The 17,511-nt window shown below is 38.2% G+C and overlaps 3 protein-coding genes across 6 annotated transcripts in view; all 3 read left to right on the top strand.

Moving 5' to 3' along the window:
• The first annotated feature begins 1,418 nt into the window (after window positions 1-1,418).
• Window positions 1,419-4,138, top strand: tusc2b (tumor suppressor 2, mitochondrial calcium regulator b). The gene is made up of 4 exons (XM_063473030.1): window positions 1,419-1,568; window positions 2,175-2,419; window positions 3,121-3,241; window positions 3,338-4,138. Exons 2-4 carry the CDS (start codon window positions 2,271-2,273, stop codon window positions 3,401-3,403), a joined length of 336 nt encoding a protein of 111 aa, XP_063329100.1. The 5' UTR covers window positions 1,419-1,568; window positions 2,175-2,270; the 3' UTR covers window positions 3,404-4,138.
• A 3,420-nt stretch (window positions 4,139-7,558) lies between these two features.
• On the top strand, window positions 7,559-13,909 carry hyal2b (hyaluronidase 2b). 4 transcript variants are annotated; one of them, XM_063473027.1, is made up of 4 exons: window positions 7,559-7,685; window positions 9,154-10,137; window positions 11,110-11,199; window positions 11,289-13,909. In XM_063473027.1, exons 2-4 carry the CDS (start codon window positions 9,184-9,186, stop codon window positions 11,676-11,678), a joined length of 1,434 nt encoding a protein of 477 aa, XP_063329097.1. In that variant the 5' UTR covers window positions 7,559-7,685; window positions 9,154-9,183; the 3' UTR covers window positions 11,679-13,909. The 4 variants fall into 4 exon arrangements, with proteins under 4 accessions (XP_063329097.1, XP_063329098.1, XP_063329096.1 ...); XM_063473028.1 differs by lacking the exon at window positions 7,559-7,685 and adding an exon at window positions 8,540-8,686; XM_063473026.1 differs by lacking the exon at window positions 7,559-7,685 and adding an exon at window positions 8,540-8,778.
• A 1,231-nt stretch (window positions 13,910-15,140) lies between these two features.
• The window catches only part of abhd14a (abhydrolase domain containing 14A), a 6,747-nt gene continuing 4,376 nt past the window's right edge, over window positions 15,141-17,511 (top strand). Inside the window, exons 1-3 of the mRNA XM_063473024.1 lie at window positions 15,141-15,507; window positions 16,234-16,514; window positions 16,672-16,787. Coding sequence (XP_063329094.1) covers window positions 16,252-16,514; window positions 16,672-16,787 — 379 coding nt within the window. The 5' untranslated portion in view covers window positions 15,141-15,507; window positions 16,234-16,251. The remainder of the gene's footprint in view (window positions 15,508-16,233; window positions 16,515-16,671; window positions 16,788-17,511) is intronic.

Here is a 17,511-nt window from a genome sequence, read left to right as displayed (position 1 = left end):
TTTACCCAAAATTGTAAGCTGTCATCTGTGAGGTGCGAGCGGTGTTTGTTTTTACCATAGTTCATGGTGGAGAATGGCTGCTCTGCTGAGTTTTGCTCTCTGTAGCTGTATGAATGGCAAACTACACTGTTTACCAGCGGCATAGGCACACTTAAAATTTCTTCTGAAATTTTCGCTTTCTAGTTGTTGTTGTTGTGCTAAGCTAAAAGGCAGAATGCTACAGGCATGGCCCTAAAGAATGTAGCCTCATGGGCAGTGTAGTCCGTGCTGCAGCGAGAATGGACTGCCATACAGTTATGTGTCTGTGAGCGAGGGAGGGAGAGAAAGGAAAGTCCGAGCTGTTACGGAGCAAAAACGGGAGCTGGAAGCATGTAAATATAATAATAACCACAGCAGCCAAGAAGAGTGCCTGACGAGCCCAGTTGTAAGTAAGCTATTAAGACTCGACTGTACGCTGTATTCGTGTTTTCCTCCGAAACAATAAGTTCCGTTGGAGCAGCCTTTCAACGCCTCTCTCTGTCTCTGGCAAGCAAAGTTGACCCAGACAACAAAGTAAAGCTAGTTTTCGGCTACCAGCCCGACACGGAACCCACCGTATTAGCCAGAGGTCCCTTTACTACGGTTCGGAGCCGCGGACCTTCAGTAACAGTAATAAATCACAGCAATAGTACATTCACGTAGTTGTAAACAGCATGATAATATATTAAGTAATCAAAAGTATTCAGAATACGTTACTCTCATTGAGTAACGTAACGGAATACGTTACAGAATACATTTTGGGGCATGTATTCAGTATTCTGTAATGGAATACATTTTAAAAGTAACCTTCCCAACACTGGCAAGGGGTGGCTATACTATTGGCTCATGAGCACGGGTGTCAAACATAAGACATGGGGGCCCAGCAAAGACTCCAATCTGTCCCAAAGTTTGGCTTTGGAAAATGTAGAGAACAGAAATTTTAGACTTTTAGTTTTATTTTCATAGGTTTTCAAGCTTTTCCTATTGATGAAGACCTCCATCTTGGTCATACTACACCAAAGTAATTCAGTTATAGATTTATGTAATTTGGCACATTTACTTCTTATAGTTTAATCCCAAAGAATTGTGCTGATCTTTTTTTTTTCCATCTACTACAGCAGCATTTCTTTATTATGTAGAAAAAACAGAGAGGTGCTGTTGATTAGCATTTCTTTTTTTATATTAAGCTATCTCAGGAATTAAATGTGTAGTTAAAATTCTATACACTTGAAAAAAGGGACAGTTTCACTAGTTCGGCCCACATGAGATCAAAATGTACAAGTCACTAGTACAGAAAAGAAAATGTAGAGACTACATTTTCTTTTCGGTTTCATATTCCTGTCCACGTGATGGCGTTAGCTCACCACAGCGTCTCTGCACCAAGCTTCAGAGGGAAAAGACAGAAGAAGAACGTGGCCGTCAGATAGCATAAACAACTTAGCGTAGCTTTGTGTGTTATGAGGTCTGTGCTTGTACAGAATTAGCGAGCCAGTAACATAAATTCATCAAAGAGAATTTCTTACCTCCGAGCATACTGCTGCGCAATTTAGGTATGTGTTCCATTAAGCTAAAGCGACGAGGAACGGCATGAACTGTTAAATCAGTCCATGCTAGCCCATGGCGACGTCAGTAAACGTTATTTTGTTTAGGAACATGTTGACCTAGCTAATGCTAGTAATAAAGCTAATGGTGATGTTAGCAGACGGTACATAAAGTGGCATAAAAGCAGCTACGATTAGTGCAGCCGGGATAAGTTTCTCAGCACTGTGGTGACAGACTGATCTTGGTGTCGGGAAAGGCTTGCTAGCTAACTGCTATGGCTTCAAAATGTTACCGAGTCTTCTACTAGACAGATAGAAGCAGATATTCATGTTGTTGTGTTTGATTTAAACTCCATATCTAACCATTTGTAATTCGTGACACCGAAGCGTGACTGCGTGCGCGATTTTTGGCTGCTGTGTTATTCTAGCACTGTCATGCTGCTGGCCTACAGCAGAAAATGATCATAACTGAACTCAGTCCGGGCTTGTCTTGTTTAAAGAAAAGTCAGGTCTCGGCCTTTCTTAAAGTAGCATTTTGTAAAAATAAATAAATAAGTGCCATTATGTTTTGCCTGAAAGCAGCTAAAGCTACCCTTTATTTGCCACTTTTCACAGGTGTCACACCCTGAAGGCACATTTCATCTTGTACAGTAACACTGTAGCACCACTGGCAGCCTCGGGACACGAGAAAATAATGTGCTGCAGCTGAAGATGGGAGGTAGCGGCTCCAAATCCAAAGGATTTTGGCCTTTTTCTGGCTCAGGTAGTTCAGACGATCCAACCAAAGATGGAAATGAGCAGACACTGGCAAGAGTTCGAAGTTTCCCGGGTGCCACTCCTTTTGTCTTTACAAGAAGAAGGTAAATGTAATGTCGTCATACACCAAGACACTCATTTATGACATTGTTGTTGACTTGTGTTGTTTTTAATTAGCAGTCTGTGGGCTTTTGAGTAGACTGAGGTTCCAAATCAAAAGCAGTGCTCTAAAATGATTGTTTCATGCATGTTGTCCAGCCTTATTTAAACTGGGCCATGTATGTGTGTGATGATTTTGCAAAGATTTTGAAAAGTTTAACAGCAACGTGATACAGTGTGTACTTTCGGAGGGGGGAAAATGTAAAGAATGGTTTAAAATGTTCTTTGTAAAAAAAGTTTTCGGTGAAAACAGAGTTACACATTCACCTTTGGCCAACATTATTGAGAGAGAAAAAGATAAAGTCCTAAGATTTATGGTGTTTAACCAGCAAATCACACCAGATCAGCTGACGTTGTTCTCCCTGCTAATGTGTCCACTATTTTTATTCTCCACACTGTATTTAGACTGGACACAAGCAGACTTTAACAGACCTGTAGTGGTTTTAACTACCCTCTTACGCACCACTTTTATACTGAGCTGGTTGTTTGCTTTTCATTTTGTTTTGGGGTTTTTTGTGTTCTTTGTGGTACACAAATTAGAGTATGTGGACCAGAAATATTTACACAATCGTGCGCAAGAAGCAAGCTAGCTTGTGTGTATTAATAATAATTACTGTGCGCAAGTAATTTTGTGTCTTTGCTCCAGCTCAATGTTCTTTGATGAAGATGGTGACTTGGCCCATGAGTTCTACGAAGAGACGATTGTGACAAGAAACGGCCGTAAAAAAGCGAAGCTGAAGAAGATTCAGAAAAACCTCACACCTCAGGTGAGGAAATTAAAATTTTAAAGCAAGACTTTACACACTAACACCAGATCTCTGTAGCATGTGTCCAAATCATTTTATTTTCTCGTGTCCTCACAGGGAATTATAAAGCTGGACCATCCATGCATCCATGTAGATTTCCCAGTTGTCATCTGTGAAGCCTGACAATGTCTGAGGAGCGTCTCGGACTAGCCACTGTGTCAACTCCGTCCTTCGGCTTCCACTGCAGATGGAAGCCCGAACCACCTTTCAAAATAACATGATCTCTTGATATATTTGATGCCCTTATGTGGACAGGCTGATGCATTGTGTGCTGAGCCTCTGCATGTGATCTGTTTTTGGCTTGTGTGCAGTTAAGACACAGAATAGGTCACCAGTGGGGATCTAGAACGGTGCCAAGCTGGGGAAAATCAGTTTACAGATCTTGGTATGTGTGCATGTAAGTGTGACTGTGTGCAGATTTGGGATGACACATGACTGAGGCCTGAATATTTAGCAGTAGATCGTCTTCTGGTTTGATTCATAAAACTCAAAGATGTGAAGGAGAATGTAATGTTCTTCCCTCCAAAGGGGTCTGAGCAAGAGTTGAAAAGTTGCCAGTGCACACTTACGTTTTTTGACATTATGACTCGCTTCATTATGCATGGAACAGGATCTACTTATGGGACAGCCCAATGAGTTGACAATCAGTGGCTCACAAACCCTTAATGTCACAATTTAATGTTGGAAGGACTGGCTTCAGTGACCTCAGAGCCACAAGATGTGCACCGCAGCAGTGAGTCTAATGACAGATCCTGTTGTTTTCTTTGCTGGTTTGACATACAATGTTTAACTTTTAATTTATTATAACTGTTTTTTAATTACAAAATAAAATGCTGAATTAAATCACATTCCTTTTCTGTATCCAAACTTTACAGATGAACATTTCAGTGTACCGTAACTTCACATAATCACAGTTCATTATGAAATGTTCCAGTAAAAATCAGTAAGAGCAGTGAAGACAAAAGAAGATTAACATGGACACTTGTGTTAATCTTTTTTTTTTTGTGCTTTTTTTGGCCCTAGACAATCGTCAGGGTTTCTATATTAACAGTGATGGATAGATAACTACAGTTTAATTACACAGAGGTCATGGTGGGAAATTAAGATCTTCTAGCAAAGGGAGGGGGTTAAAGCTCCTGCCATATATGGTAACCACACCTGACATTTGTAATGTGGTTAGCTCTTGGAATTTAGACCTGCATGGGAATGGCATCAACTAATCTTGGAAACTATTCAGGTGCCTTCTGGGAATGTGGAGTCATGACTATAAAGCCATCAGTCTGGCCCTGGTGGACACTGCATTTTTCATGAGTTTTAATACAAGTAATCACATTAAATTATGTTATTAAAGGTTTTAAAATATTTCAAATTTCAAGGATTGGATTGGAGTACTTTTAAGTTTTCAATAGTTTGACTTGCCAAGGCTTTGCTATCCTGTTTGAATTTGACTTCAGTAAAAGAGTCAATTATTTAAAGAAAGATGAACTTTTATATAACACTCAAAGCTCATAGAAATTATTTGCCAAATAATCCTTTATATAACAGGCAGTTGAATCTTTCTACAGAGTTTTTAAACACTAAAATGAGCTGAAGGTGGATGTGTATTTGAAATGTCGCTCTTGACCTCCACCTGCAACAAAATTAGGCACTTGTAGAGGAAATTGCGATGGCAAACCAGCACCTGGAAGTAAAGCGTGTATAAGAGCAACTGCTAATGAGTTATGGATGAAGTTAAGACAGAAGTAAAGACTATCAATGCAATCACCATGGGAAAGAGTTTTTTGACAAAGCTGTCTAATATTGCTCTTCTTAGAGGATAAAGAGTTGAGTGCCAAAATCCACTACACTTTATTGCTTTTATGAAGTGTCTCTGCTGCAGTCTTTGGGCTTTCCGCCTTCCCCCTCTGTGGGTACGTACTGTTTTCAGTCTGGGGGAGACATGCCATGTTATTACTTTTTTGTTGTTCGTTTTCTCACAGCTGAACAAATATAAAAGGCCACGAGGTGAATTGCAGTCTCAGGATTAATGAAATTGACTCAGCAAACCACATATCCTCTGGTTTTGCTTACAGGTCACATGACATTTTAAGCCATGCAGTAATGTCAATATATTCTTTTGTCTTTTTAAAGGAGTATTTAAATTATTCCACCTTCTAATAGATATATCTGACAGTCTTTTCGTAAGGTATAAGTAATAGCACAATTGGGTTATAAAGGTCAAGAATGAAAATATGTGCTTTGTTGTTATAAGCATGTTGATGAGTTTTTCTATAAAAACTCTTTTCAAAGGAAAAAGAGTCAATAATTGAGATTGTGGAAAATAACTGGGTGGATTCTGATTAGGTGGAAAACGTGCACCTCAGTCTAGTTTACATTTCATTTGTTATTGCTGAATACCTGACACAATAACAATCAGAGGTCACAAGCGGCAAAGTGTTACATGTTACTTGGAGTTTCTGGTGGACACATTAAAAATGCTCTTTTGGAATAATACATTTTGTGTTTAAAGGAAGAAAAAGAAAAACACAGTTTCAACAATGTTCTTATCAAGATGTGTGGAAAGGGGCACCGAATGCAACGGGAAACAGTCTGACAAGGGCAAAAAACGAGGACAGGACTATTTTTATATTCTGCGGACTGATGAGTGACATGACACGAGGCAAAAAAAGACAGGTGGAAGTAATAAATGCTACGAGACAGGAAGACTTAAACATGACACAGACAGAGTGGAAGACAGAGGGAACAAGCCCAGTGATGAGAAGGAGAAACAATACCAGCAAAACAATAAGATCAAAACAGGGACCAGAAACTCTGTAAAGTGTAAAGTAAAAAAGTAAAACTCAAAAGCTTTAACAAAAAAAAAACAACTTTTACATTATTTTATACTTTTAAATACATCAACTTTAAATACAGCAAATATCCTACTAACCAAATGTATTTAAGACTAGCTGTGCTTTAGAACGATGCTAATGGGGTTCCTACCAAATACATAAACAAACATATTATTTCAAAAATTACAGTTTTACCTTTAGTCTTCTGGCTGATAAAGAAAGGAGAGGTAGAGTTTACTGGACACATAGCTAATATTAAATATACAAATCAACAGAATAAACAGCTTAAGAAATTAACGTTTTAGCTGATTTTAAACTGAATTTATGCGTGTGTGTGTATTCAACTAAACAGGCTCTAATTTCCACTTCTACATATTGCAATGCTAAAAAAAATCTTAGAGCTCTAGACTAAATGTTTATTTGTATTCATAATGGATGGTGGGTGCTGTCACTTTGTTCCTGCTCAGGCTCCTCGAAAGCTGCTGTCTTTCTCTGAGCTCTCACCGTCCTGCTCTAGCGTCTGGCCCTTCTCCACCTCCTCCCCTGATACTTATACATCTGACTCCCCTTCTACAATTTTGAGTACAATCCTTTCTGTCTCACTCAGCATTCTGCTTCCTGAAGTATGGGCGTAGGTTGAAAACGGGACTCCTGCTGTCCGCTACAAAGAACACCAAGTGAAAGATTTATTTCAGTACTAAGTTGATGTTAATAATCTCATATTTAAGATAGAAGAACATTTTTGGCAACACAAAGATAATATCTGCAAAGACATCAGTTAATCTTTGTTGCTATAAAAAGTGGAAGCTGCAATGCCGGTCACTTTGAAGAAAGTCAGTGTTGTATGTTGGTCAAATCACCGCAAACAAAAAGCTCAAGCTGTCCTCTTGACAGCTCAGGAGGACACGTATAGATTGCATACATTTTTATTGAGAAAGAGGTCTCAGACTCCTGTTTCTCACAGAGGAGACTGAAAACTATGTTCAGATGCAGCCTAGCAGGAACCCACCACTTACAGTAATCTGATTTAATTAGCTGAAAGGGAGCAGCTTGTGTGTCTCCAAGTGTCACAGTAAGTATTAAATTACTGTGATATTACTTACCATGATCCTGACAACATATATCAGGATCCTCGCACTGGATTATGGATTGTTTCGCAAAACCCAATGTGTTTGTGTGAATGTGGCCTACCCATGTAAAATTTACACTTGATTCATGTAAGACCCAGCAGGCAGAAATCCTGTTTGAGAAGTAAAGTCACACCACTGTGTTTTAGTGATGAAAGTAGCTTCCTATATTAACTCCCACGCTTTAAAATTAAGACCAGGTAAGAATATAAAGTGAGGGGTTTGCACTTGCATGTGCAACTTAGTGGTTAAGAGGTGGGGTTTCCTGGACATTTAAAAAGCAATGAACAACTGTTTTTGTATACTCTGTTAGACAGATCTCTTAGGAGAACTTTCTAGACTCATGGCACAGAGCACAAGGACTGAGCTGTATTTATTTTTAACAAGTGGACAGCTTGATTGATCTACTTTCATTTGGAGATTATAAAGTAAAAGAAAAGACTGCTGGTAAGACACATAATTACTACTCTTTTAAAAATTACAGTTTTAAAAAGAAATTGAAGGTGTTCACAGCAGTGCCATAGCACTTTTTAGTGTTTAAAAAAATGTTTAAAAAATATCTTGAGATGTATAACTGATGCTATCAATTATATTTTAATGCAGGGTACCAGTGCACATGAGAGTTTTTCTCGCTCTAAACTGCCTAACAATTCAAATCAACCTCACTGTAAAGGTGACAAACTAAGCCTATAAACTTGAGAGGTCACCATTTCCAAAATTTAGTGTGATCTGCAGGTCATTTAAGCTAGTTGATGAAAATGCATCAATCATCTATAGTGCATATCGATTTAAATACACTATATCATAGATACTGGACTTTTTTTAAGCAAAAACTTTCGTATAGTTAATCTTTTTTAGTTTGCATTTATTAAGCTTTTGTTTAAACAAAAGGAAGCAAAATAACCTTTCCATGCCACTTGGGAGTGCTGCAATTCATCCATTCAGGTTAGGGTGATAATCAGATCTAAATCAGGAGCAAAACACTAGATTTTAATCTAAGATTCGCTTTTATCAGTGAAACTTCCTTCGGGGCAGAACTCGAAGAACAGGCTAACTTGATATTAATTCACGAGGAGGGGGGTAGGTTTTACTGCTATGTACATTTACCCTCAGATTCAAGCCATATGAAGCTGTGATCATGGTGAAATTTTTTATTCTGTAAAGTAATGTAAAATGATAGAAACACTGTTGGGAAGATAAACGGGAAAACGTGGATAAAATACGTCTTTCAATAACTGAACACCCCCCTACTCAGGAAGTGAATGCAGTGAACTGTTGTTGCTCAACTCACCACTCCTGCCATGGTCTGGGAGAATTGATTAATTAGTAGTCATCGATATGCATAGAAAAAAGTGAGGTTATTCCTCACATGGCAGGGCAGTGGAAAATAACTTACCCGACGATTACATGAATGGAATAAACTTAACTCCTCGGCTTCAGCGGAACAGGTTAGAATGGACACGAAGAAGAAAGCCGTTAGCTAACTTAGCACGGTAGTCCGTTTCAATGAAACTTTGAGCTAACGGCGAGGCAACGTTCGGTAATGTATTTTTTTAAGTATATATATATATATATGTATTTATATATATATATATATATTAACATTTTAACATTACATTTTCTTTTACCAGTAGCCTATTTAGCTATCCTCCCACAACTATTTTCAAAGTAAGTAAAAGTAGTTTTAATTTCCTTCCTGAAGAATAGAGGAAGTTTTTTGTATTACTTTATTTGGTATTATTTGGAAATACAAATGAGTAATACGGGGTAATTATGTAGTAATAGCTCACAGAAACCTTGCAAGCAAAGCAAGCGAGCTTTGCTTGCAAACGATTTCCATATCTATATATCTAAGATTTTAACTATTTCGTTTAGGTTTTGGCTGAATTTAACAAAACTGCTTTGTCTTTCACAGACAAAGAGGGGTGAAGGTTGAGCTGTAACCATGGAGGCTGCATTTCACCCTTTCTTCACCACAACTGGCCAGCTGCCCTGGTTGCTTCTGACTGTGTTTACATCGTGGACAGCCTTTTGTTCTGCAGATATAAAGCAGACAAGAAGGCCATTATATACCCAGAAGCCAGTTCTTCTTGCCTGGAATGCCCCAACACAGGAGTGTGAACCACGACATAGAGTAACCTTATCTTTGAGCCAGTTTGACATTGTAGCGACCCCCAATGAGGGCTTTGTGGGGCAAAACCTTACAATCTTCTATAAGGAACGTCTTGGGTTGTATCCCTATTATAAGCATGATGGCAGTGCGATGAATGGAGGCCTTCCACAGCTTGTCAGCCTCACCGAGCACTCAAAAAAGATGCCTGAAGGCCTTAAAAAATACATAAAAGTGCCAGGGGCAAAAGGTTTGGCTGTTATTGACTGGGAGGAGTGGCGCCCTATATGGGTCAGAAATTGGGATGCTAAACTTATCTATCGAAATAAATCCTGTGCAATGATAGCCAAAAAGAACCCTACTTGGACCTCAAAACAAGTGGAGAAAGTTGCAGAACAAGAATTTGAGCTATCGGCTCAAAGATTCATGCAGGAGACTTTGAAACTGGCCAAGAATATGAGGCCCAATCAGCTGTGGGGCTTCTACCTGTTTCCAGATTGTTACAACCATGACTACATCAAGAATGGTCTGCAAAACTACACAGGCCATTGTCCTTCTGTGGAGATGGACCGCAATAATCATCTCAACTGGTTGTGGATGGAATGTACAGCACTTTTCCCATCAGTATACATGGAACCTGTGCTACGCTCAACAAGCCAAGGGCGCCTTTTTGTCCGGAACAGGGTGAAGGAGGCAATGCGCCTGGCATCTGTTGGGGATGGATTAGCACGTCCTGTTTATGTTTACACCCGACCTACCTATATCAGTCAAACGACTCTCCTAACTGAGGTTAGTTGGCTAGAACAGCATTTTATCCAAGACGATTACACTTTGATCAATACAAGTGTGATTTAATTTAGATTATTATTATTATTCTATTTACATTATGCAACAACACACAAGCAAACAAAGCCAACATTAGCCTAAATCTGATGAACATAAATATACTTTTTAAAAAATAAAACTATACCCTCTGTTTCTGCCGGAGACACACCAATTTGTTGTCCTTCAGCACAAACATCTTCAGGGTCTCAATTTTAATGTTTTGGTGGAGTTATTATCCAAATGTCCTGCATTCTGAGAAATAAGAACAGAAAAACTAGACAAAAATTCCAAATACCTAATTATAAAAGCATAGGTTTTTTTTTTCTATAGCATTCATTTGTTCTTTTGAGTGATGTTCAAATCACTACCCAATTCTTTTTTTAATCCTGTATAGCAGTCCAGGAAGGTGAGTGGATTTCCAGTTTTTAAATATCACTTTTTAAAAAAATAGCAACTAATATGTAATATGTACAACTCAGTGGACATATTGTAACTTGAAAAATCCAGATGGAAAGACTATTTAATTTTGTGCCATAAACAAACAACACCTAAAGAGAGATCTTACAGTTATTTCCTAACAAACAGCCAGGGGTCATTATTTGATTCTATTTGATTCTTTAAGACGGGTCAGGTTAGGTGTGCAGAGATAAAGTATTAAATGTAGACTGTTGTATGCATTTTATTCTGCTAGAGTAGGAAACTGGCTCCTGCATCTAACTTATTTGACTGATTTACTCTAAAATTAAATCAGTATTTATAGTCACTTACACCTTCCATATACAGCTGTTAGGAAATCTCATTCAACTGGCAACTAGACATTAGTACTAGATATAAAATGTGTGTATATTTGACTGTCCTATTAAAACACAGGTTACTGTATGATTTCACTGAACAGCCCTGAACTGTTTCTGTCAACTTTTTTTTTTTTTTTTTTAGACAGATTTGGTCTCCACAATTGGTGAGAGTGTTGCACTTGGAGCTGCAGGTGTAATCTTCTGGGGCGACACCTCTCATGCAAGCAGCAGTGTAAGAACAGTATTTTCTATGCTTCTTTGATGCTGAACTGCTTGGTGATTAGTGATAAGTCAAGATAACGTTTCTTTTTTGTCTTCCAGGCCAACTGCTCAACCCTAAATGATTATCTTAAGGGACCGCTGGGTCGGTACCTGCTCAATGTGTCCACAGCAGCAGAGCACTGCAGTCGTGTGCTATGTAATTTCAGCGGCCGCTGTCTTCGCAGAATATCGGACAGCGATATATATCTGCATCTCAGCCCTTCAACACACAAGATAACTAGTCAGAGTGGCCAGCTCAAGGTTACAGGAACGCTCAGCCAAACTGAGAAGACTTTTTTCCACAAGCACTTCCAGTGCCAGTGCTACAGTGGGTACAGGGGTGATGAGTGTACTTTGAAAGAAAAAGAGCCCAATAGAGCCTCCTCTGTATTAGGGATTTGGCCTCTTTGCCTTTTACTTCCGCTCGGACTCCTTACTCTTCTGCATTGAGAAAACAGAGACTAACTATTTACTGTTTCAGCGAGCCTAGAAGTGGACAGTTTAGACTTTTATGCATAAATACGGAAATTATATTGATGCATTGACAGTACCAAGTAATCTGAGACCTCCCCAAGCTGCAGGTTTTTGTCCTGGCATGCAAACCGATGGAACATAAATATCTGTGGGTAGCAAGTTGTTGCTGCAACTTGCTACCCACTTGGGTAGCACAACTTTAACAGACACTTTACCCTACCGCCTATTGGTGTTGGCCAGAGGGGCCGATGACGCAATATGGCAGCCTCGCTTCTGTCAGTCTGCCCCAGGGCAGCTGTAGCTTGCCTCCACCAGTGTGTGAATGTGAGAGTGAATGAATAGTGGAATTGTAAAGCGCTTTGGGTGCCTAGAAAAGCGCTATATAAATGCAATCCATCATTATAACAATGGGCTGAAATTAATATCCTACCACCAAGATTACCTTGTAGAAAATCATGTCTAAAATCAGTCTTTTCTCAAGGTAATCACCAGATAAATGGATGTTGAGTAGCTTTACAGGACCTTAGTGTAAATGTTTTACTGTCTCCATAGTGAAGAGAAGCCAAAGATATCTATTTTTGAAAGCTTTTTTTATGATTGGTGTAACATCAGAACAACAACACATGGCTTAAAGTAGAAAAAGTGGATAAAAGGGAACAGACGCACATATATTTACAGGTTATTGGTGCCTCACGGCAAAACAGACACTATATTATAATAGTATTATATAGTATGAATATCGAGCTCTTAAGTGTCTTATAAATGAAATACAAGCCAGTCTTAAATCTCTTTTGTAATTTTTTGCTTATAGAAACATTAAGGATGGACCTGCTCGTTTTCAGTTCAATATTGTGCCTTAACAGGGCTACAACCGGCTCTCTTTTGCAGTTGCAGGCTTTATGTCCTTGCTTTATATTAATATAAACTCCATCATGGCTAACAATTTTATTATAACCGAACAGTGCAGAGCAAATACATACATGCTACAAGGTATCCATCAACTTAAATGGATATCACTGTGAAAACAGGTCATAAAACATTAGGAAATATATCAGACTGGCAATTTAAACACAACTTGACACTATAGCTGACTGTAGTCTACACATTTTCCCAACAAGCCAAATAGCCCCCAGTTTGATCCTGGGAAGACAAAACGGATCCCTTTAGGGTTTCATCAGGAAGGGCATCCGGTATAAAAAAATCTACCAAGTCAAACGTGGAGCTAACGGCTGTGGCGACCCCTGAAAGCAGGGAGCAGCTAAAAGTTCAATATAACTGATTATAGCTGATTTCAGCTTGTGTCTGATGTACTGGAATAGGCTATATGTTCGCTCCATTCATAACCAAATGTACAGGATTGTTTTGAAATTGTTTGCAACTGTCTAACTGAATATTAGCCGACTGAAAAAAAATGTTGTGTCAAGGATCTTGCCGGTGATACTGTGTGAACAGCAATTACTGTAAGTACAAATTCAGAATTGTTTGTTCCCAATATAGCTGAGCAGTTGCATGTTTTATACAGTAGGTACTAGGTTCAGTAGCTAAAATGAGTTATGAAAGAAGGCAGCAGGTGGTTTTTCACAAACACGGTAGTCTCAGAATTGCACAGCTAGTGTTGTTGGATTGTGATGTTATATGTACTTATATTGCATAGGTCTTCAAGTTCTGCACTTTACTTTCATGCAGAGTTGGACTGGGTGTCATTACATGTCGTGAGGGACGAAACTGAGTGAATACTGTCGGTGCATGACAGTGCTATAGTGGCTTTTCACGTGTAATGTGTCACATTGGAAATACTCTGTTTCACTGTGAATCTTGCTGAAAATCAAAGGGTTGCCTCGATGGTTGTTATGTCTCTCTCCATCAGCTTTCATCTTATTTTTTTAAGAAGTATCCAAAATTTTTTAAGTCTTTTTTTTAAATAATAAACATGATATTCTTTTACAGCAAATGTTTCTCAACATATTATTTCAAATAGTATGCAAAAAGCACAAAAATAAAGATCTTGCACAGTAAAACTTGATTAGAACGAGAACAAGAAGAACGTTTTCAACTATTTAAAGCAGATTTTGTGATTCTGTGATCAGTAATTATGTTCAATATTAAGATATAAATAATGTAACTGAAATGTACTGGTTATTGTTTCAAAGCAAATTAACAAAATCAAAGTGTTCTGTATTTAAAACATTTCATATTCGTCTTTTGCATTAGAGAATTACATTATTAAAATTTCTTTATATATGATTTGTTTGTCTGTTATTTCTTTACTCTTAGCAGAAAGGAGGTTCTGCTTTGTCAGGGAGATTCTGAGCGCAAAGTCATATGAAAAAGAGCTTTTAGAGCTACCTTTAGCAGCAGTCACTTGAAGTAAGCATTTTCTGTGTTCTGTGTGACTTTAACAGTTTGTCATTAAGGAAATTTGGGAAACTTTTCTTTACATGGTTGCTTCAGTTCATAGCTTCATTTACGGGCAGCACTCTTAAGGTCTCACAACAGCATTTCAATCAGATTGAGGTTCATGGTTGACTCAATGTTTGGATTAATGCTGTTTATTATAGTCAGGTCCTGTGGCACCAAAACAAACCCAAATCATCACTCCACCACTGTGCTTTAATTCATATAAGAACACAGGTTAATTCTTAGTATGGAATATTTTTAACAGAAATGACAAGTTCTGGTTGTGCATGAAATACATTTCTTTTAGGACAGCCTATCACAATTGACTTGCGATTCAAATACATAAATGTCATAAAGATTTAAAGAGTTAAGTTTGATGTGAGATAGTACTAAAAGTATGGTCTTGAGTTTGGGGGTATCCAGGTAGACATTCGAATTACATTTCAGAGATATGACGTTGGTTTATGGTTTCATCTTCTTCTTTTTTTAATTTCATGATGCTATTCTGTTTTTACCCTGTTTTATTTTTACTTTATTTAACTTGAGATGTTTTAGCTTATAACATCGTCTTAATATATTATAGTCAGTATTTATTTTATTTTATTTTTTTACTTATTTAATATTGAAAAATATTATTGTAAAAATTTTACTTGATTTTACTATTTGTTTCGTCATATTGTGTTTTATTTTATTGGAAAAAAAATACTGTACTTATATGCCAGTCTTATGCCAATCTTGTTATAGGTTGTTTTTTACAGCGTCTGGGATAAATGCCGTGTACTGTATTTTACTTTAAAGCTTAACATCCTTTTGAGCACTCAGTTACACTTTACATTTATTATTATTTTGTTTTATTTCATTTTTATTTCTGGCAGAGCAGCAAGCTTTGTTATGTTCATTTTCTAAAAGTAAACCAAGTATCCAAAACCTTTAAAAAACAAAAATAATTCACTTCTTCGCTTTCGGGAAAGAAACTTTCAACAGGAAGTGCCGTTGAGATTAGTGTTATGTGCAGCTCTTAAAGTGCTCCGACGAGAAAAAGTCGGTTTAAAATCGTGGTAGATTTAATTTATATCGGACAAAAATTCTTTATAATGCGTTTGCGTCTACTGTCTTTCTCGTCTGTCGGTTAATATCTAGTCTACTTTGAGTTTATCGGCAACCACTCGTTCATTGACCGGGTAATTGGTTTTACTTTGTTAGAAGAATAAAGATGTGCAGCTGTCTTTAAGTACAATTTCTCCTCTCACTTTGAAAAGCTAAATTAGCCATCCAAACGAGCAGCGAACCGAAGCCTTTCAGCAACATTTCCCATCACTGGCAACCAGCAACGCCGAGGACAATGACGATAGAGAAGAAAGCCTCGCCCCTCCGTCACTGAACGTGTTTAATTACCTCCTCTGTGTCGGTATGTTGCTGCATAATGCAGGTCGCCTCCCGCTGCGTCCCATTGTGCGTGTTTAGCTAGTACCGGAGCAATACAATTAGCTGGTGCTAGCTGTCATTTTTATTTGGCTCGATTATATTGGTCGTCTTACTGTTTTGCACTGCAGCACCAAACAATTGGAGTCCCTAATCCTGGCTGTATCTAGGTTTCTTTGTTCATTTGTTCATTCTGTTACCTTGCAAATCCACCCGTCACCAAACATTTTTGTCCAATTGACATTTATTAAGCACCTTTAGAGTGAACAGTGTCTCATGCGGGGTGTGCAAGGATTATTCATTTGCAGTCTGTCTCAGCTTGCATTTAGATGATTGTTTCCAAAGGATCTCACCTTCAATCTTTTAAGGAAAACCAATTCACTTCTAAATGTTAATGTCCACCCAATTAAGTGAAGAACTGCCAAGCAACAAACACTTTTTTGGTAGCTTTACATTTAAAATTTTACCTGTCAGCTCTATTTATTATATGTGAAGATGAAAATCAGCTGTGTTTATCAGCAATGTGACAGTAAATACTTTAACAATACAGGTGAAGTTTGCAATTTGTAACCACATATTGTGCAAGTAAAACCACAGGTTTGGGTACTAGTCCTTTCATCCATTTATACAGTGCCAGACGAATAGCACTATTGTGTGAACCGGAACAATATGAAGGGCTTTCAAACAATTTACTGTTTGCCGCTTTCTCTAGATCTTCCATCTTGAGGAAATGAATTTCTTGCGTAATCGTCTCGTTGTTCTGGGCCTGGTGTTGTTGGCCACGTTACTGCTCTACCTTCTGCTGCCATCCATTCGCCAGGGCAGCATGGAGCCATCCCTGGAAGCTCAAAAAATGGGGCTAATGGCCACCCCTCCTCCTCCACTTCCAACTATCAATGTGTCTATTCGCACCGGACAGCTGCCCGGAGACCCCCCGCTGTTCTTCCGAGAAGCTTTACCAGTGGATGGAGCTGGACGGCAGATACTGCCAAGGTGAGCTTATCTGAGGATATAGCATGCATTCCAGTTTTAATTAATAGCAAACCAATTTACAAAATTAGTTAATAAACCAGATGGCGATGGTGATTATCACAGGATTGGTTTGTGTCTGCTCTAAAATCCCGGTTAACACAGTTATGTGTTTGTGCAGGCTGCAAATTGTCTTATTGCATGGTCAGGCATTCACATCCAAAACCTGGGAAGAACTTGGTACCATGGCCCTGCTGGCAACTAATGGATATCAGGCCTTGGCGATGGACCTACCAGGTAGAACTTAAGTTGAATCACACGTCACAAGCACTAAGAATAGTGTCACTAGTGATGATCATCTTGCTTATTACAAGTATTTGCTATCGGAAACAGTATATTAGTTACAAAATAATTACTTAAGTTTAATTATACAGTAAAACAATAAAACAAAGTTTGCACACTATTGGCTATTCCTGAGTTATTTGAAAACAAAATTATATTCACAATAAGAATTCAGTCAGTAAGTTTTATTAATGTATTGAGTTTATGAGTCGACTGACAGCATACATTTAAAGTAAAAAGTAGGCTACAGCAGTTTTCTCATGCACATTTTTGTAGTTATTCAATAGTGCAGTTGGTTTAGCAAGCTCCGGTTTCATGAGTTAATAGCACACTCTTGTGGTTAAAAATATTTTTACCTGCATTGTATGATTGCAGACCTTGAAGCTCACTTCAGTCTAGTTTATCATACTCATGCTAGCCGATATATGAGCACAGATGTATGATTACGTATGTTATATGGATTGTTGGTACTCACTTTGTGATTAAGTACATTCTTTGGGAAAAGGGCTTAAATCTGGGTTGATGTAAGCAGGACAAGCCTTACTTGAAATTTGATGTTTGCATGTAGTTTCCAACTCTGCTCCAAATCAAGGTGAACTGAGAAGCGGTCTGAGCAACCAGATTAACTAGAAACGCCTAAAACGACAAAAGGGAAGGCTGGAAAACACTTTAAAAACCC

Source organism: Pelmatolapia mariae, linkage group LG5 (assembly GCF_036321145.2).
Source record: "Pelmatolapia mariae isolate MD_Pm_ZW linkage group LG5, Pm_UMD_F_2, whole genome shotgun sequence".
In the NCBI taxonomy this organism is placed as follows: Eukaryota; Metazoa; Chordata; class Actinopteri; order Cichliformes; family Cichlidae; genus Pelmatolapia; species Pelmatolapia mariae.
The sequence above is the reverse complement of the archived record's forward strand: the minus strand, read 5'-3'. Positions and strand labels throughout refer to the sequence as shown.